The sequence below is a fragment of the Bufo bufo genome, chromosome 2 (genome assembly GCF_905171765.1).
Source record: "Bufo bufo chromosome 2, aBufBuf1.1, whole genome shotgun sequence".
Classification (NCBI taxonomy): Eukaryota; Metazoa; Chordata; class Amphibia; order Anura; family Bufonidae; genus Bufo; species Bufo bufo.
In genome coordinates this window covers 523,006,192-523,028,208 of record NC_053390.1, presented here as the reverse complement: position 1 = coordinate 523,028,208, position 22,017 = coordinate 523,006,192, and the positions used below count along the sequence as shown (strand labels likewise).

Here is a 22,017-nt window from a genome sequence, read left to right as displayed (position 1 = left end):
GCTGTATAAAAATATCACATGATCTAACCCCTCAGATGAACACCGTAATATTTTTTTTAATTAAAACTGCGTAAAAAATGACATTTTTTTGTCACCTTACATTACAAAAAGTTTAATAGCAAGCGATCAAAAAGTCATATGCACCCCAGAATAGTGCCAATCAAACCGACATCTCATCCCTCAAAAATTATACCCTACCTAAGACAATCTCCCGGAAAATAAAAAGAGACTATGGAGATACTAAAATGATTTTTTTTTTGTTTCAAAAATGATATTATTGTGTAAAACTTAATTAAATAAAAAACCGTCATCTCATACCGAAAAAAATTAGCCCCTACATAAGACAGTCACCCAAAAACAAAAAAAAACTACGGCTTTCAGAATGTGGAGACACTTTTTTTCAAAAATGCCTTATTATGTAAAACTGAAACAGACAACCAAAAAAAAGTTGTCATATTTGGTATTGTCGCGTCCGTAACAACCTTTTCTATAAAAATAGGACATTATATAACCTGTCAGATAAACATTGTAAATAACAAAAAAATAAAATTGGTGCCAAGACAGCTATTTTTTGGTAGCTTGCCTCACAAAAAGTGTAATATAGAGCAACCAAAAATCATATGTACCCTAAAATAGAACCAACAAAACTGCCACCTTATCCTGTGGTTTCCAAAATGGGGTCACTTTTTTGGAGTTTCTACTCTAGAGGTGTATCAGGGGAGCTTTAAATAGGACAAGGTGTCAAAAAACCAGTACAGCAAAATGTGCCATCCAAAAACCATATGGCCTTCCTTTCCTTCTGCGCCCTGCTGTGTGCCCGTACAGCAATTTACGACCACATATGGGATGTTTCTGTAAACTACAGAATCAGGGCAATAAATATTGAGTTTTGTTTGGCTGTTAACCCTTCCTTTGTTACTGGAAAAAATGGATTAAAATAGAAAATCTTCCCAAAAATATTAATTGTGAAACTTCATCTCCATTTTCCATTAATTCTTGTAGAACACCTAAAGGGTTAACAAAGTTTGTAGAATCCGTTTTGAATACCTTAAGGGGTGTAGTTTTTAAAATGGGGTCATTTTTGGGTGGTTTCTATTATGTAAGCCTCACAAAATGACTTCAGACCTGAACTGGTCCTCTGGTTTTGGAAATTTTCTTAAAAATTTCAAGATTTGCTTCTAAACTTCTAAGCCTTCTAACGCCCCTCAAAAAAAAAATGGCATTCACACAATTATCCAAACATGAAGTAGACATATGGGGAATGTAAAGTAATAACTATTTTGAAGGTATTACTATCTATTAAAGAACTAGAGAAATCGAAATTTGTAAATTTGCAAATTTTTCGGTAAATTTTGTATTTTTTTAATAAATAAAAATGAAAATTTTTGACTCCATTTTTCCACTGTCATGAAGTACAATATGTGACAATTAAACAATCTCAGAATGACCTGGATAAGTAAATGAGTTTTAAAGTTATCACCACATAAACTGACACATGTCAGATTTGCAAATAGCCTAGTCCTTAAAGGGAACCTGTCCCCTGGATTTTGGGTATAGACCTGAGGACATGGGTTGCTAGATGGCCGCTAGCACATCCGCAATATCCAGTCCCCATAGCTCTGTGTGCTTTTATTGTGTAAAAAAACAAACGATTTGATACATATGCAAATTAACCTGAGATGAGTCAGAGCTTGAAAATATGACTCTTCTCTGGTCACACAAGTAAGATATGACTCGTTAATGCTAATTTGCATAAAAGGCAGGAAGTACAAAAATGCATAATACTTATTGAATTCGTCTGCAAATTAAAATAAAAGTGTAATTTATATGCTTAGGTTAACACAATGAACATTTAGAAACGTTCAGTAAGGGTAGCATAGTACAGGTGACAGGTTCCCTTTAAGGTAAAAATATGGCAGGATCCTTAAGGGGTTAAACTTCTGATTGTGAACATGCTCTAAAAACACTATTCCATTGTTAGGGACAGCCACAACAATTCAAATCAGTGTGTATCACTTCAGGATTCAGCTCTTACACCAGAGGCTGTTTTTACTTGATGACGTACACTCACTTTGACCTGTAATCCAGTGTTTGTGCTTTTGCAATCCACATCACTGGTTCTGAGGCTGTCATGCAGCTTATGCTCTGCTCTGTACTGTGTCTTTGTTGCACATCTTTCTATCTGAATTCAGCAGGTCACACTTTCTATGTCTGTAGATACTTTTGTTTCTGCTGTTTCTCAGCTCAAGATTCACAGATCCTCTCTTGGCTTCAATCAAGTTCCTGTGGTGTGCACTCCTAAAACTTCCCCAACAGTCTCCTGAACTTTGGTTCCACTACCCTATTGATGACACAAAGAACCTAGACAGGCTCTGCATGAAAATACTAGTGCAGCATACCAACATTTAGGTTGGTAAAAATTGCGCCCCTAGGAACTCCCCACTCCACCTGGACCTTTTATGGTGGTGTGTGTGTGGTGGGATGTTTTCGTTAGTCCTGCTCATTTTTGGCCCAGGAAAGTCCGAATTTGCTGGGAATGTCTCTAAAAAACAGGAACAGTCCCTGCAAATTCTGAACAGTTGGCAACGATGAGCTTCTCTAGGTGTTACATGCTTACCTAATGCAAATTGACATATTTGTAACACAAGACAATGCATTCTATGACATATTGTTCTTGTACTTCTTGTTAGTCACATACAGTAGCTCAGTTTCATCAGTCTGGCATTAATTGACAGCAGGCCTCCTATTAAAATGCTAAATATCCGAGAAACCTTATTATTAACAATGCATGGTAGAGCCTCCAAATAGGAAAATAGTGCCCCTACTAGCCATATAGAGCCCCTATTTTGCTCCAGAACCTAATAAAAATTATATTCACCTTACTCCAATTCCAAAATGAGTGGCGTGTCTCAGTCCTCCTTTGGATGATGAAGTAAGAGTAGGTGGCCTGGTGCAATGGAAGGTTGATGTCCTGTGTGCGATTCTGCCATTTGTACGTTCAGAGACCCAGGCTAAATGTCTGGTAAGCTGCATCTTCAGAGGGCCACTTAACCATACCAAGTGTATTCCAATGTTATATGTTTTACATATAATCTGATTGTTAGATGTTAAAAACAATGTAATAAAGTATTTTAAAAAGCTACAGAACAAGAAAATAGCAAAATCTCAAATGTGTTTTGATTAGTTTGTCTCTAGAAATTCGCAGTTCTGTTAAGGTGTTTTATGATATTATAAAAAAGGGTTTGCTTTTTATGGAAAAAGTGTTATCTATTCCTGGTATTGCAGCTCCGCCTCATTTACTGGAATAGCAGCTAGAGCTGTTGTAATCTCATAAGTCTCTTTGACCCATTAATGACTGTCCAAACATGTTTTTTTATACCCGGTTTTAAACCTGCATAATCACTCTTTTAGGGTGACACAGGTTTATCCCAAAATGGGTATCCTGTGCCAGGGTATTTAGCTGTCTAGAGACCTTTGACATAAGTAGTACAGTGTATTATGTAAGCAATCATATGTTAAAGTCCCTTTGTAGGACTATTAAGTGGTAATAAATAACAATTAAATAACGTTTCTAAACAAACTCAAGTTAAAAAAAAAATCCAGCTTTTATCCCCAAAAGAGTTTTAAAATGAAAAAATAAATAAAAATCAAAGAATAAAATCACCTTCACATATTTCATATCATAGTAAAAAAGTTTGTAAGGCTGAGAAAAGACATATGTCCATCCAGTTCAGCCTATTATCCTGCAAAGTTGATCCAGAAGAAGGCAAAAACCCTCATGAGGTAGAGGCTAATTTTCCTCATTCAGAGGAAAACATTTCTTCCCAACTCCAATCTGGCAGTGAAAATAATTCTCTGAATCAACGACCCATCTGCAAAATTATAGTAACTATAACCTGTAATATTATAACACACTAGAAATACATCTAGGCCCCTCTTGAGCTCCTTTAGTGAATTCACCATCACCACCTCCTCAGGCAGAGAGTTCCATAGTCTCACTGCTCTTACCGTAATGTCGGAATATTTATGCTGTCTCCGAATACCAGTCTATATTATTAATGTAAATAAATTAGAATCTGTAATGAAGGAGATTCTAATCTATTATCGTAAATACCAAGCTAAAACGAGCTCGTGATCTGCGCTAAGTTAGACGACAAAAAGAAGGCGGTGGTAAATCAAAATGTAAATCAAAATATATATTTATTAAATTTATTAAATAACAATAATACAGTGCAAATCAATATATATATAAAAATTGGTGGACAAATTGAAGTATATTTACACTGCTCAAAAAAATAAAGGGAACACAAAAATAGCACATCCTAAATCTGAATTAATTAAATATTCTTCTGAAATACTTTGTTCTTTACATAGTTGAATGTGCTGACAACAAAATCACACAAAAATAAAAAAAATGGAAATCAAATTTTTTAACCCATGGAGGTCTGGATTTGGAGTCACACTCAAAATTAAAGTGGAAAAACATACTACAGGCTGATCCAACTTTGATGTAATGTCCTTAAAACAAGTCAAAATGAGGCTCAGTAGTGTGTGTGGCCTCCACGTGCCTGTTTGACCTCCCTACAACGCCTGTGCATGCTCCTGATGAGGTGGCGGACGGTCTCCTGAGGGATCTCCTCCCAGACCTGGACTAAAGCATCTGCCAACTCCTGGACAGTGTGTGGTGGATAGAGCGAGACATGATGTCCCAGATGTTCTCAATTGGATTCCTGTCTGGGGAACAGGCGGGCCAGTCCATAGCATCAATGCCTTCGTCTTGCTGGAACTGCTGACACACTCCAGCCACATGAGGTCTAGCATTGTCTTGCATTAGGAGGAACCCAGGGCCAACCGCACCAGCATATGGTCTCACAGGGGGTCTGAGGATCTCATCTCGGTACCTAATGGCAGTCAGGCTACCTCTGGCGAGCACATGGAGGGCTGTGCGGCCCTCCAAAGAAATGCAACCCCACACCATTACTGACCCAATGCCAAACCGGTCATGCTGGAGGATGTTGCAGGCAGCAGAACGTTCTCCACGGCGTCTCCAGACTCTGTCACGTCTGTCACGTATGTCACATGTGCTCAGTGTGAACCTGCTTTCATCTGTGAAGAGCACAGGGCGCCAGTGGCGAATTTGCCAATCTTGGTGTTCTCTGGCAAATGCCAAACGTCCTGCACGGTGTTGGGCTGTAAGCACAACCCCCACCTGTGCACGTTGGGCCCTCATATCACCCTCATGGAGTCTGTTTCTGACCGTTTGAGCAGACACATGCACATTTGTGGGCTGCTGGAGGTCATTTTGCAGGCAGTGCTCCTCCTGTTCCTCCTTGCACAAAGGCGGAGGTAGCGGTCCTGCTGCTGGGTTGTTGCCCTCCTACGGCCTCCTCCACGTCTCCTGATGTACTGGCCTGTCTCCTGGTAGCGCCTCCATGCTCTGGACACTACGCTGACAGACACAGCAAACCTTCTTGCCACAGCTCGCATTGATGTGCCATCCTGGATAAGCTGCACTACCTGACCCACTTGTGTGGGTTGTAGACTCCGTCTCATGCTACCACTAGAGTGAAAGCACTGCCAGCATTCAAAAGTGACCAAAACATCAGCCAGGAAGCATAGGAACTGAGAAGTGGTCTGTGGTTACCACCTGCAGAACCACTCCTTTATTGGGGGTGTCTTGCTAATTGCCTATAATTTCAACCTGTTGTCTAACCCATTTGCACAACAGCATGTGAAATTGATTGTCACTCAGTGTTGCTTCCTAAGTGGACAGTTTGATTTCACAGAAGTGTGATTGACTTGGAGTTACATTGTGTTGTTTTAGTGTTCCCTTTATTCTTTTGAGCAGTGTATATATATATATATATATATATATATATATATATATATATATATATACAGTACAGACCAAAAGTTTGGACACATCTTCTCATTCAAAGAGTTTTCTTTATTTTCATGACTATGAAAATTGTAGATTCACACTGAAGGCATCAAAACTATGAGTTAACACATGTGGAATTATATACAGTACAGACCAAAAGTTTGGACACACCTTCTCATTCAAAGAGTTTTCTTTATTTTCATGACTATGAAGGCATCAAAACTATGAATTAACACATGTGGAATTATATACATAACAAACAAGTGTGAAACAACTGAAAATATGTCCTCTGAAATAGTCTTCCAACAGTCTTGAAGGAGTTCCCAGAGATGCTTAGCATTTGTTGGCCCTTTTGCCTTCACTCTGCTGTCCAGCTCACCCCAAACCATCTCGATTGGGTTCAGGTCCGGTGACTGTGGAGGCCAGGTCATCTGGCGCAGCACCCCATCACTCTCCTTCATGGTCAAATAGCCCTTACTTTCAAAGTTTTCCCAATTTTTCGGCTGACTGACTGACCTTCATTTCTTAAAGTAATGATGGACACTCATTTTTCTTTACTTAGCTGCTTTTTTCTTGCCATAATACAAATTCTAACAGTCTATTCAGTAGGACTATCAGCTGTGTATCCACCTGACTTCTCCTCAACGCAACTGATGGTCCCAACCCCATTTATAAGGCAATAAATCCCACTTATTAAACCTGACAGGGCACACCTGTGAAGTGAAAACCATTTCAGAGGACTACCTCTTGAAGCTCATCAAGAGAATGCCAAGAGTGTGCAAAGCAGTAATCAAAGCAAAAGGTGGCTACTTTGAAGTACCTAGAATATGACATATTTTCAGTTGTTTCACACTTGTTTGTTATGAATATAATTCCACATGTGTTAATTCATAGTTTTGATGCCTTCAGTGTGAATCTACAATTTTCATAGTCATGAAAATAAAGAAAACTCTTTGAATAAGAAGGTGTGTCCAAACTTTTGGTCTGTACTGTACATAACAAACAAGTGTGAAACAACTGAAAATATGTCATATTCTAGGTTCTTCAAAGTAGCCACCTTTTGCTTTGATTACTGCTTTGCACACTCTTGGCATTCTCTTGATGAGCTTCAAGAGGTAGTCCCCTGAAATGGTTTTCACTTCACAGGTGTGCCCTGTCAGGTTTAATAAGTGGGATTTCTTGCCTTATAAATGGGGTTGGGACCATCAGTTGCGTTGAGGAGCAGTCAGGTGGATACACAGCTGATAGTCCTACTGAATAGTCTGTTAGAATTTGTATTATGGCAAGAAAAAAGCATCTAAGTAAAGAAAAACGAGTGGCCATCATTACTTTAAGAAATGAAGGTCAGTCAGTCAGCCGAAAAATTGGGAAAACTTTGAAAGTAAGGGCTATTTGACCATGAAGGAGAGTGATGGGGTGCTGCGCCAGATGACCTGGCCTCCACAGTCACCGGACCTGAACCCAATGGAGATGGTTTGGGTGAGCTGGACCGCAGAGTGAAGGCAAAAGGGCCAACGAGTGCTAAGCATCTCTGGGAACTCCTTCAAGACTGTTGGAAGACCATTTCAGGTGACTACCTCTTGAAGCTCATCAAGAGAATGCCAAGAGTGTGCAAAGCAGTAATCAAAGCAAAAGGTGGCTACTTTGAAGAACCTAGAATATGACATATTTTCAGTTGTTTCACGCTTGTTTGTTATGTATACAATTCCACATGTGTTAATTCATAGTTTTAATGCCTTCATAGTCATGAAAATAAAGAAAACTCTTTGAATGAGAAGGTGTGTCCAAACTTTTGGTCTGTACTGTATATATATATACCTTATTATGACAATACCCTTCAATTATATTTTAAATCAATTTGATACCCGATTTCTCTCAGCCGACAAATGTTTGACTAAATCCAAATCTGGTCTATTTCAGATTTCCTCTTTTATTGATACAAATATATATACATAATTAACCATACTGGCCTAGAACTGTTCTTTGGAGATGATACCGTGTTTCCAGCAGTGCATATAAATCTCCATGAATCGGATCAAGTTTTAGGATGATGCTGCAGGTACACCCCAATCTTATTCCAAAACAGATACTATACACAAAGTATGGTTAATTGAATATATATAGACATATATATTATATTAATTAATTATCCTATAAAATATAGGTAAGGTTATACTATACCAAAATGTCAGCTAGCAGAAATTGGTTTCAATGGTTCTAAGATGGTGCCTCCAATTGCTGAAAAGGTGGTCAAGTGGCTGGATCCGATGGATCAAGATGTCTTCAGGTCTTAAGATGTTTCAAGATGTTTTCTTCAAGATGACCGTCCCAAGCTGATTCAAGAAGATTATCCCTCTGTCAGCGCATACCATCTTTTTATCCCATCTAAAATTAGACTGGCCTGGTTCGATCATTTACTTGGGGACATCACTTTATAACTAATAGGACCTCCTCTAGTGATTTTACAATTTAAGCCTTAATTTTATCCTAACACTAGGTGGCACTAAGGCTCCATATAATAGTCTTGGCAATTATAGCTATTTCCTGTATATTTTCTTATTATATGAAGAAGGGATAAACTTTAACTAAGGTTTCAGACAGAACCTTGAAGAGACCTGAAAGAGACAATGAAGTTTATCTTTTGTCAAACATCTAGTCTCTTTCTAAATCTCTGACTAAACCTAATTCATCCCAAACACACACTACACCACTCGTGGTCATTGTTTGGTAAAAAGACAGGGTTTGTTTATGATCACCTGTGTCCACATTTCTCCATTCAAGAAATCTTCAGGGAAAGAGATCATTAACTTACACTGTTCTCTGGGAGACATTCTGAAATTACATAGGAATTTCTACCCTAATTCTAACCTTAAAATGAATATATCTATAATTACCACACTCTTAGTTATATAAGACACACATATTTAAATCGATGATATAAAAATCAAAATCCATTCATACATTGATTAATAGAAAAACCCCAAAGAAAATTAGTCTCTTTCTATCCATTTAAACTAACCTAAAACTAAATTTCTTCTCACACAAGAGCAGACTATGCAAACCTTCCTAATTTTTATAAACAAAAGTCTTTACACAAGTCTAATCTCGAGTTAGTGATTCTAAGAACTTATATTACCCTCTTGAATAAGACAAAATCAGACCAAAATGTCTTCTCTTAATGTTCCTATTCATATAACTGTATAGGCCTTATATGATGGACTCTTTACTCAAAAGTTCTGACCGTAAAGAATCCTCTTCTATGTTTGTGTACAAACCTTCTTTCCTCTAGACACAGAGGATGTCCCTTCGTCACAGTCACAGTCCTGGGGATAAATAGATGATGGGAGAGATCTCTGTACTGACCCCTGATATACAGTATTTATACATAGTTACTAGATATCCCACTCGTCTTTTTTCTAAAGTGAATAACCCTAATTTTCATAATCTTCTGGGTACTGTAGTCCACCCATTCCAGTTATTACTTTAGTTACCCTTCTATGAACCCTCTCCAGCTCTGCTATGTTTGTATTGTTCACACTAGCCCAGAACTGTACACAGTACTCCATGTGTCGTCTGACTAGTGATTTGTAAAGTGGCAGTACTATGTTCTCATCACGGGAATCTATGCCCCTTTTGACTGACAAACTGAAAATGTGTGTTACTTCTATTTTAAGTAAAATGTGCTAAAAAATTTTTATCTATGAATTGTATTGCTCAAGAAGGATTTTGGTAACTTCTCCAATAAGGTATTTCGTCTCATTATCGTGCTTTGTAATATTTCTCAACTGTATTACAGAATACAGTATACCCATTTTAGAATTATTTACATCACTATGAAACGGAACCGCATATATATTTTGCATCACTATGTCCTCGTTTGTTCATTTCCTGTGTTCAGACATCTTCATCTCCTGTTTACGTGACATTTATTTCCTGACACATCATATTTCTTCAGAAGCTATAATAGGCTGCTTAGTTTTGAAATTCAGATAATAATGCCTTTATTTTATAACTGTAAATTTGCAGAACAATTACTGTTTTTATTTTTGTCTAATTTTCTATTGGAATTCCCCTGACTGTTTTTGGTTAATTAGGAAGTGGTATTTCTTTACACTAAAACTAGTATTATCATAAAATCTGTATATACATTTTGTAGTTTTTAATATGGAACAGTGATTTTGTACATATTATTTTCATGATTTTTGAAAATGTGAAAATCACTTATTGTAACCCCCCCCCCCCCCCCACTCCTACCAGGAAATATATGTTTCTTATTTTTCTGCTTGCCACGTAATATCTTGTTCAGCTGTTTTTGTAGGATTGCTGGGGTCTTTTTACATGGGCAGCTATTTTGCCTGGTAATGAGAGTAGATAACAATAATGGCATGTTGTTCGGTGTTTGTTACCAACATTTAGAATGATGCATAAAAGATGTGATCCTCCTAAAAAAACAAGCATTTGCTTTAGAAATGATCAAACCTTTTGAGATTTAGTTCGGTTCAAGTTCAAGATTTGATTCTGTATACGGTGTAATTTATGGCACTATTGCTTTTGCTAAAAATGCAACACATTTAAAAACAACACATATATGATTTACTGAAAATGAAATTGCTCGGCAGCCATTTAAAAACAACATAGATATGATTTACTGAAAAAAAAAAAATTGTTCGGCAGCCGTAAGTGATTCTGAATATTTGAAATCAAAAGTTACTTATACCAAGTTAGGCTACTTTCACACTTGCGCTTGATCGGATCCGTTCTGAACGGATCCGATCATATTAATGCAGACGGAGGCTCCGTTCAGTACGGATCCGTCTGCATTAATAACTTAGAAAAATTTCTAAGTGCGAAAGTAGCCTGAGCGGATCCGTTCAGACTTTCAATGTAAAGTCAATGGGGGACGGATCCGCTTGAAGATTGAGCCATATGGTGTCATCTTCAAGCGGATCCGTTCCCATTGACTTACATTGTAAGTCTGGACGGATCCGCACGCCTCCGCACGGCCAGGCGGACACCCGAACGCTGCAAGCAGCGTTCAGCTGTCCGCCTGGCCGTGCGGAGGCGAGCGGAGCGGAGGCTGAACGCCGCCAGACTGATGCAGTCTGAGCGGATCCGCATCCATTCAGACTGCATCAGGGCTGGACGGAAGCGTTCTGCTCCGCTCGTGAGCCCCTTCAAACGGAGCTCACGAGTGGACAGCAGAACGCTAGTGTGAAAGTAGCCTTAACGCCTTCAGTACCCTGTGATATTTTCATTTTTGCATTTTTACTTTTTGCTCTCTGCCTTCCGTGAGCCATAACTTTTTTATTTTTCCATTCACATAGCCTTATGAGGGCTTTTTTTTTTTGGCAGGGCAAGTTGGACTTTCTAATAACACAGTTTTATGGGTTTTATTTCTACGGTATTTCTTGTGTGGTAAAACTGAACTGTTAGCTTCATTCAGTAAAATTACAACAATACCACATTTACCATATTTTTTGCATCTCAAGACACACCTTTTTGCCCAAATAATGGGGAAAAATAGTAGTGCATCTTATGGAGCAAATAGTAATTGAGTGCTTACATTATGGAAGTACTCATTAGTATGCAGGAGGCGCATGGAGCGGTGACTGTAGCCCTGCTAGCACTTGCTGTACTTATCGCTCCCTGGTCTTCTGGGCACCACACTGCACATGTCCTGTCTGCCTACAGTGTCAGGATGCATGTAGGCACACACTATGACCTGACGATCTGTGATGTCATTGTTACAGTACAGTGCAGACCAGAAGAAGACCAGTCTGTGGTGATTGCAGAAGGGACCACTAGGTCTGCAGAGTGGCAGTGCTGTCCAGAGCAGGAGAGGTATATTATTTTTTATGTCTGATCTGAGGTTTAATTGGGATCTGTTGGATCTTGGTCATCTGATCTGAGGTCTGAAGGATCTTGGGGGTCAGATAGGGGTCTGATCTGAGACCTGATAGATCTTATGGATCTGATCTGAGTTCTGATGGATTTTGGTGGTCTGATCTGAGGTCTGAAGGATTTTGGGGGTGTGATAGGGGCCAATCTAAGGTCTGATGGATCTTGGGAGTCTTATCTGAGTTCTGATGGAGCTTGGGGGTCTGATCTGAGGTCTCAATGGTCTTGGGGGTCAGATGAGGGTCTTATCTGAGGTCTGATAGATCTTGGGGATCTTATCTATGGTCTGATGGATCTTTGGGATCTGATCTGAGGTCTGATGGAACCTGGCATCTGATTTGAGGTCTGAAAAATCTTGAGGGTAAAAAACGCTTCTGATCTGAGGTCTAAAGGATCTTGGGGGTCTGATCTGAGGTCTGATGGAGCTTGGGGGTCTTATCTGAGGTCTAATGAGAATTGGGGCTCTGATTTAGGGATCTGAGGAGGTTTGGGGATCTGTTCTGAGGTCTGATGAAAAATATTTTTTTTCTTCCTTTCTTCCTCTATATCCTTGGAAAAATTACTTTTTTCTTTTCATTGCCATATTCTGACCTTCATAATTGTTATAGTTATGTCTACAGAGCTGTGTGGATGACAGTTTTTTGCAGGGTGATCTGTAGTTTTTATTGATACCATTTAGGAATGTGAATCACTTTTTGATCACTTTTCAGTCAACTCTTTTGTTACATGAATCGGCGAAAAAAATTTGAATCAGCTATTTAGATTTTTTTTCTTGTTATGGCATACAGGATAAATGCATTTATATTTTAATATTACTGGTATTTTAGGATGCAGCAAGTTTTTTTTGTTTATTTTTATTTTAATTATGGAGAAAGGAGGATGATTTTAATTTATATATTTTTTAATATTTTTTAAACTATTGTTACTTATTTTTACCTTTTCTAAGTCACCCTAGGTGGCTGTAACAAGCAATTATTAGGTTGCTTTTCCAATATATTGGAAGGATTACCAGTGGAATGTATTGCAGATTTGCTATGTACTTGTGGAGCCCTGCTACCTGCAGATAGAAAAATAATGCACCAAGAGACATTTTATTGTGAAGTACTGCAGGACAAAATACATGGAGCTCATAGATGACAGGCACTAACCAAGGGGGTTGTGCAAAGGCAAAGAATAAAATGGGGGTTAGTCAGCACATCCCAATGTGAGGGTGTACATTGCCATGGCTGAAAGGACAAAAGCAAAAACAAACAATGCAACAGCACTCTGTAAACACATATAATAAAGTAAATACAATAGTGCCATACTCACTATAGAAAATGTACTAATGATAATGCTACGTTATAAACATGAGATTTTTGGCAAATGCATTTTGTAAAAAATGATTTGTGCCTGTCCGCCAACGACAAGGTGATCTTTTTAGCACAGGAACCTACACTAAATACTACCTCTTCTGGTGCCATACCAGCCTCCATTAAATTCAGAGAATGCAGGTTCCACTAGGAGAGGTAAAATGCAGAGTGGACTCAGCATGTATGTGGAACCTGCATTCCCTGAATTTAATGGAATTTTTAATAAGAAGAATAATTAGAACAAAAGTAAAGTGGTTTTTTTTCTTTCTTATTTTCACAATTTCTGGTCAAATATTATTTACATTCATTTTTATTTAAAAAAAGGACCATGTCAAAATACCACTCTAAGAACGTGCAAAACAAAATATGTACACTGCATAACATGCTTTAATTAATACACAGCAAATTTCTTTGTCTGCCAAATCAATCCAAGCTAACGTTGGCGGGCAAATTTGATGCAGATTCAACAAATATTTTTCCAGACATTTAGCAATTCAGTTGATACATAGAAACATCTGTGCACAAAAGTATGTAAAAATGGTGTGCCAGGACCCTGTGTTTTCTACACACATGTATTTTAAGAAAATAAAATAAGGTTTAAACTGTGACTAATTATTTTTTATATAATTTTATACCTCTTCCTTTAAATCTCTGGTTGATTTCCCAGTATATATTCCTCAGAGATAACTTTTCTTACAAGGATAAAAGACAAGGACATGGCATAGTACCTCTACTACTATGATCCATGTTCAATGGAACAATAATATTATCATGTTTTATGGGTTTGGCTAATTTCTTTATACCATGGCAAGATTTCTACATGTGAACACTTTAATTGTAATGAGGTTTAGTGTCCAACAACCCCTTTACTCACCACAATGAGGGGGAGGTGAGGGTGACTTCCTGCAACTCTTCATAAGATATGGTAGTCGTGCCCTCAACATCAGGAGTATATTATGGCCAGGCTTCTGCAGCAATTGCTAGGATTGCAGCTACTGTAGCTTCAATCCCATTAGTTTACCTCTTAAATGCTGTGGTCAGTAGTGACAGTGGCATGGAAGTTTTTTGGACAGAAGAAGAGCGATCACTCTCTCACTCCATTGTCCACTCAATCATGGGGTACCGATGGTTTCAGTGGCAACAGGAAGCCTAGCTTCTGTGTCAGCCAAGTATGGAAGCATATTATGGCTGTGGTTAGTACTGCAGCTTCACCACATTCATGGGTAGGCTATGAATGGTTTAGTCTTGAAAAAATCCTTAAATGATCATTGAATATTTGAAATGTCCCTGCACTGTCATAGTGACATATCAAAAGTTTTTATAGGTGGAGGTCTGATTGTTAAAATGAGGTGAAAGAAGTGCTCACAGCTGGGCACAATAAAAAGGCTATGAGCCTTCTCAATTTCATCTTTTGCAATGAGGAGAGACTGCACTCTGTGTGAGTGCTTCTTTCTTCTACTTGTAGAGATTGTTGGTGGTTTTGGTAGGGACACTTTAATTTTTATATTGCATCACTTCTACTTTTTAAATTTGAAGTGCGAGGTTAAACGCAAAATCTAGCACAGCATTAGTTTCTGGACTACTCTAGACCTTACTCATAGCATGAAATGTGAGGTTCTTAGTCCAGTTTTGATTGATTTTATAAAAACAAAATGTTTGAGTCCATCTGCTACAATCAGGCAACATCATTCAAATGGGCCTCTACACAAAACATTATGTCTGTAAAATAGGAGACTTGCGTTCTCTTGGGCCTAAACCTACAACACACCCAAGATAGGTACTATTTGTACCAGTCTTATTTTGTCTTAATTATGCTGACATAAGAGCCAAGTTCAGTAATATGGTTTGTAAAGAATAACTATCACCAGGAACAGATGTTTTACTTGAAAAAAAAAAACACCTTTTTTTCTATATACACATCATTATATGTCCTGTGTAAGCATGCAAATGACCCAACACTCCACAGGATCCAGGTGATTCCTGGGATGCTCAGTGGCTTCTCACAAGACCTTACAGCAAGATCCTATTAGTTGTTGTGAAATATCATGGCTCTGACTAAACAAGCACTGTCTGCTGCATTAACTGATTGTTTGCCTCGGCTGCTGTGTCACTGGTAATGTTAGCGCTCATTTATCCATTGCCATACAATCTCAGAATAAAGCCTCATTTACACGTTAGTGTTTTGGTCAGGGATTTCCATCAGTGATTGTGAGCCAAAACCAGGTTTGGAGCCTCCACAGACATAAGGTCTAAGGGAAAGATCTGCACCTGTTCTGTGTTTAGAGCCGCACCTTGTTTTGGCTCAAAATCACTTATGGAAATCACTGATCAAACACTGACCTGTGAATGAGGCATGACCATACATTTTACGGTCTGACTAAAACTCCCATTGAGCATGTCAGAAATCGCCTAGCCAGGAAGTGCAGACTGTGGTAAAAGTTGAGTCATGTGTATACAGGACGCACATCTTATACAGTCCAATTTTATTTTTATTTTTTGTTAGTGACATGTAATATAGTTAGAAAAAGTGTATTATGCATTGTGGGACTAATAATCTTTCAATTGTTATTGGTGCCTGATGAAGAGGCTTGTTCATGAAACATGTAGACAAAAAAAGGAATTATTGGGATCATTTATCAAACTGGTGTCAAGTAGAACTGGCTTAGTTGCCCATATCAACTAAGCCAGTTCTACTTTACACCAGTTTGATAAATGACTATATATATATATATATATATATATATATATATTTCCTTTTTGTGCAAATGTTCCCGATCTTTCAACTAAAACACATATGCCGCTCCTGATGATACTGTATGTCCTCTTTAACCCACTGTGTTGTGACAGTAATGCTGTTCTGATCTCGGTGCCATGTTCCATTGATGCTGTGATATTTCAGGGCCAATTATATGATTACCTTATTGCCAGTCAAACTGTGCCGTGTCTGCTGCTTAGAGTTTTCTGCTGACCCTAGTAACAATTTCTAGCAGTGCTATTTTATTCCTGCTGACAAGTGCCTGTGACATTGTGCAAATCATGATAGCAGTCTTAAAGCTAGAGAAAGATTAGGTGAAAAAATGTGCCGGTCTTGGTTCTTGGATGTTGATTCCTCCTTGTACAGCTGAAGAATGACTGACTCATTTAGTAACATATGCTGCTGGATAGATTTGCATGAAGTAGAACACACTTAACGTCGTGAAGCTAACTTCTATATGTGGAGCTAACTCCCTCCATCATGCTACAGTAAAAACCTATGTTTATTTACTCTCAGAATAGGTGTGCCTTCACACGCTGCAGATTTTGTAGTAGAATTTTCTACGACTGAAAATTAGTCCCATTAAGTGAATAGGGCTGGCAAAAATCCATGTGCTTACTACACCATTGAAATGACTAGAACTGATTTTTAGTTGCAGAATATTTTGCAACAAAATCCCCAACGTGTAAAGGCACCCTAGGGCCCCTTTTACACAATCAGTATTTGCTCAGTATTTGTAAGGAGTGGAATCTACAGAGAAAAATTAGAATGAAAAGATTTGCATCTGTTCTGTGTTTTGTAACCACTCCTGGTTTTGGCTTACAAATACTGATGAAAAGTACTGACCAAATACTGACTGTGAATGTGTCTACACTCCGCACAGTCATTCTCCTTGGTTTACAATGCTGTCAATTTGAAGCTATCAACAAGCCTGAGAGCGATATGTGACTTTTGAGCTGCTGCTTCACAACATTACTCTATAGCAAATTATGGGTGAGATTTATAAAATGAAGGCCTCAACATGATGTGTGCGGGAATGAGATGTGACAAATTTATTTTAAAAGCACATGTCTGTTAATAAATGTGTCACTTCTTTTGCCAGCCTGTAAGCATGAAGATGAAAACTATGGCAGCTATGAGTTGGTGTAGATTTGTAGTACAATGTATGCCAGGTTCTGGAAAAAAAAAAGATAAATTTCTCTAACCTGCAGTGGCCACATCCCTTTTCATTAAGCCCCATTCACTTTTTGAAAAGTGTTGAGAGACAGAAAATGTCAGCCACATTTGAGGCTTGCATAAAAATATTGCATACTGCACAAATTGGAATGAAAACTTTGATAAGTATGTTAAAAGGTTCCCCTGTATGTTTTTAGGGTTCAATACATTTTATGGAAAGTTGCCATTTCAACCCAGTAGCGAGGACAACAGGAAATTGACGTTAAAGAGAATAAACTCTAGGCATGGAGTATTAGACGTAACCCAAACAAAAAGCAGAGTAGACCCAATTTCCAACTTTAATAAAACATCAAAACAAGTCCACAAAAAGAAACAAAAATACTAAGCAAACATTCACAAAAAAGGGAAGAAGTAAAACAAGGGTGGAAGGGCAAAGGGTAAAGTCACCTGGTATTACTCAAAGACCTATTTAGTTCCCTTGTGGCAGAAACAGTCTACAAACAGAGGAATGGAATTGAGGCAGAGATAACCATGCTGCATAAAAGGCAGAACAACAACCCTCCTCAGTGGCTCTAAGTTCCTCCATTTTCATTGAATGATTTAAAACCTCTACCCATTGTGTGCAGGGTAGAAGAGTGGTAGAACTCCATAATCTGGGAATAATTTGCCTAGCGCAAGAATGAAATTGATAAAGGAGGCCATTGGTAATTTTGGATAAGACTCCCAGGAACATTGTCAACCTTGGGAGTTAATACAAGAATGACAAGTGAACTTTAAAAGGTAACAACCTCCTTCTAGAGAGGGGAAGAACAACTTTACCAAATATGCAACATGGTGCCAGGAGTCAACAAACAACGTCAGCACAATTGTGATACTTGAGGAAACATGTAATGTAGTTCCATTGGGATAGGATCTTGTAATGGAGAACTTGTGCATGACAGGAGACAATAGGAACAATTTGTTCCATTTCCTGTATGTTTTGGAAGGTGGTATTAAGAGGAAGTTATGTGTCCATGGCTTGAGTACAATGTGTAATGTTTCCACTAATTTGGGGGTATTCACACAAACCATATTTTGAGCCTTTGTTTTTCTGTATACATCAGTTACCTGAAATAAGAGAAAAAGATAATGCTATGTTTTCTCATTGGTGCTAATAAAGAGGATTGGCCAGATGATACATAAAATGCACCATTTGTCCAGTAGGAGGAGAACAGTGATTGACTTTAAAGGGGTTTTGCAAGAATCGGCAAATTTGCAAGAATTTGGCAAATCCCTCTCCACATTTGACCAGATCTGTAAAAATAGGATTGCTTACCTGCATCACTGTTTCGATTCCATGCCCCTTCTGCTCCAGGTCTGTGATGCTCCGCTGGACTCCCTCAATGTCAACATCCATTTTGACATTGCCAGAGGTAATAACTGGCTGCGGCGGATGTTGACATCAAAGAGGGCCCAGTGGAGCATTGCGGGCTTGGAGGAGAAGGAGTGGAGAGCCGGCGCCAGGAAGCAGGTAAATAATCGTAATTTTTCAGGTCTGGCCAAATGGGGGGGGGATTTGCCAAACACCCCCCCAGCTCCTTTAAGTATGTGTTCACATAAAATGTAACATAATTTTGTCTTTTTACAGAGCCAAAATTGATAAAGGACTTAAAGATTTGAGTCAAGTTAAGCCAGCTGGTGAAACATACATGCATGAAGGCTTCATGCAAGTAAGTGGAAAATAAGTATTTTGCCTTGTTTCTATGTAAATCAAATCATATTTCACCATTCCTAATAATGTGTATATGTCTAATAAGATTATTAATCCTTTCTCTAAATTACAGCTGTTTTTCATCATTATGGGTACATGGGAGAAGTCTGCAGAGTACCGTATATGGTGGAATTCTCCAGTAGCATTTTAGTTTAAGTTTTATTCATAGTGTATATACTGTGGGTTTGGCACAGATTGCACTCTCTGCATTGCAAAGGGATAAAATCTGTGTCAGAAACCGACAGCGTAAATTGATGCGCTGCGGAATTTAAATCTACACTTTTCAGTCACCTTATGTGCAGATTCTATTGTAGATTTGCTTTCTAAAATTTTAGCAAACTTGCCGGTATTGTAATCTAATACAGAAAATCCGCAGCGTATATGCCATGTGTGAGCTTGCCATTTTGGCTGTCAAAGTTGTGGTCAAGGCATTTGCTGTTGGCTACAGTGGTCCTGATTATCACTGGAAGGAAATGAAGAAACAGATGTGTGGTCTCACCGTGATACTGTGAATGTTAACATAGGCAATGGCTCAAGTACTGCAGTTTTAGATTTTTGCATCATTGTAAGAAATGATGTGAAAGTTTTTTTTTTTTTATTTCACCAGAAACAGGGCCTTGACTGGTATTTCTCAGAGTGACACTTTTCTCAAACAACATATAAACGTACAGTATATGGCAACAGTGATCGATGGGTGATGTGGTTGACTTATGATCACTTGACTGAAATAGCAAAACAATAGGCACCATGTAATTCCCAAAACTTGGTGTTATTTAGGAGTAAGAAAAATGTCTGCTTTCTTCTAAACACAGTGCCACACATGTCTGCAGGTTGTGTGTAGCATTGCAGTGGAATCCCAGTAACTTCAGTGAAGCTGAGTTGCACAAAAGCATTGTGTTTGACTCATGATTAATTTCTGCATATGCTTTCATAGCTATTTTCTCTTATGTTATCCTATGTTACACAATTGCGTATATTATTATTATGACCACCTACTAATATATAGAGTAACTGCCGTGTGCAGCATGGATCGCAGCTAGACAGGAGTGACCCAGTAAGGTCCTGGTAGGTTGTCACTGGTATCTGGAGCCATGTTTACTCCAGTGCATCTCAAAGCTGCTGGAGGGTGCTTGAGGGAGGATCCATAGAGTGAACAAGACAATCAAGGTGGTCCCACAGGTACTCAATTGGGTCCAAGCCTGAGAAATAAGGGGGCCAGGATACTACTTGGATGTCGGATATTTCTAGAATGCGACATGTCGCATTGTTTTGGTTAAAGATCCCATCTGCTCCAGGGAAGAAAATCAGCATGTATGGGTGTATGCAATCTGCAAGGATGGGTACATACCAAAATTGGTTAAGAGTGCCTTCCATGTGGATAAGTGGGCCCAGAGAATAGCATTAAAAAATATTGGCTAGACCACAACACTGCCACAACCAGCTTGTGTTCTTCCAGCAATAGTTGCAGGGTATGTGTTCTCTGATGTTCCTCTACTGAAACATCATCCATCCATTTGATGAAGCAGAAAATGTGACTCATCGGAAAAGGCATCCTTTTGCCAATGAGCAGAGGTAAAATTCCAATACTGCTATGAAAGTTGAAGTCTTTTCTGCTGATGTAACTTTATTAAAAGGGGTGCAGTGACCATTCATCTGCTTAAGAGCCCCATATGTGGCAGGGTTTGCTCATAGCGCCCTCGTTCATTTTAGCGATAAGCTGTTCTACTGTCAGTCCACCCTCATGCACATTCGTAGGCGACGTTCCCCTCTCACATCAATGACATGTCTTTCTCTGAAGGTTCCATGATGCTTATTCACAATGATACCATTTGTCCACTCACAATACACTTTCAGAAATGCTGCCACCCTTGGCCTGAAAGCCATTAATCATACCTTATTGCAACTCTTATAAATCAACCCTTTTACCCATTACATCAATGAGGGATATGTGTGAAGACAGCATATGGCACATCTTATGTACCCACCAATCCTGCTCACGATATGTCATGAGCTATGTACACACTGCCTATGTTGAAAGTAGGAAGTGGTCATAATAATGTGTTTTGACTGTATATATTATTGTATAATTTTTTTTCTATCAATGTGCATGATCTACAATAATAGTAATTTGATTTACACGTACATTGTACTTTTAGTATAGTAGCAACAAAAACCTTATTGTTCTTGTTCCTGTTGAATAGTCTGGTGGGCCAGAATATTGAGGCTCATCAGTTGAGAGTAGATTACATACCCCAATTGCTCCTTTGTTCTGGAAATAATATACTGTTGCTTTTTGCATCAGCTGAGTTGCTGTGAGAGTTTGTCTCCCATATTTAGTTTGGCACTCACAGCTTATGAAATGCAGTTTTCCAACCATAGTTTTAACGTTATCACTTTCTGCCTGATGTTTGCTGTGTGAGCTACAGTACGACCTCCTAGATAAAGATGTGTGGCCCCAGGGGGCTCCTTCTGAGTTCAGGCTCCGAAACAGCAGTTTCCCCTGATTTCACTATAACTACTCCCTTGGTATCCTTCTATTTTTTCAATATATTCTAGATCTATGAAATGTTCTGACTCCTAAAGTCTTTTCTGCTAAGGGTTCCTTGGGAAACACTCACCTGGAGAATTTTTGGATTATCATTTTTTTATTGTCCTATATTTGAAACTTAAAGAGGACCTGTCACCTCCCCTGACATTCCCCATGCTATAACAACTTTGTAGCTTCTTTTCATATAACTTTGTTGTGTCACTCCACTGTTATGCTTACTGGGGCAGCTGGGGTTCTAGGTTTGAATCTGACCAAGGAAACCATTTGTGTACAGTTTGTATGTTCTCTCAATGTTTGCATGGGTTTCCTCCCATACTCCAAAGACATACTGAATTTAGATTATGAGCTCCATTGGGGACACCAAGAGATAGTAATGTCTGTAAAGTGTTGTGGAATATTTTGGTGCTGTAAAGGTTAATGAAGGATTTGCCAACTGGGTGTTACCAGTTGAATGTGTGACCCTGCACAGTGTTAAGCCTCATGCAGACGTCCGTGGAACACGGTCGGTGAGATACCAAACTAGCATTGCAGGAGCGCACGGCGTCATTGGTTGCTATGACGCCGTGCGCTCCTGCAATGCCAGTGCAGTAGCTCACCGACCGTGTTCCACGGACGTCTTCATGAGGCTTTAAAGGGACACTGACAGGCCCAAAAAGC

The 22,017-nt window shown here is 38.8% G+C and overlaps 1 protein-coding gene across 2 annotated transcripts in view; it reads left to right on the top strand.

Moving 5' to 3' along the window:
- ANTXR2 (ANTXR cell adhesion molecule 2) overlaps nt 1-22,017 on the top strand; it is a 320,264-nt gene that overhangs the window by 63,514 nt on the left and 234,733 nt on the right. For both annotated transcript variants that reach the window (XM_040417929.1, XM_040417928.1), the window contains exon 5: nt 18,690-18,771. In XM_040417929.1, the coding sequence (XP_040273863.1) occupies nt 18,690-18,771 (82 nt within the window). The remainder of the gene's footprint in view (nt 1-18,689; nt 18,772-22,017) is intronic.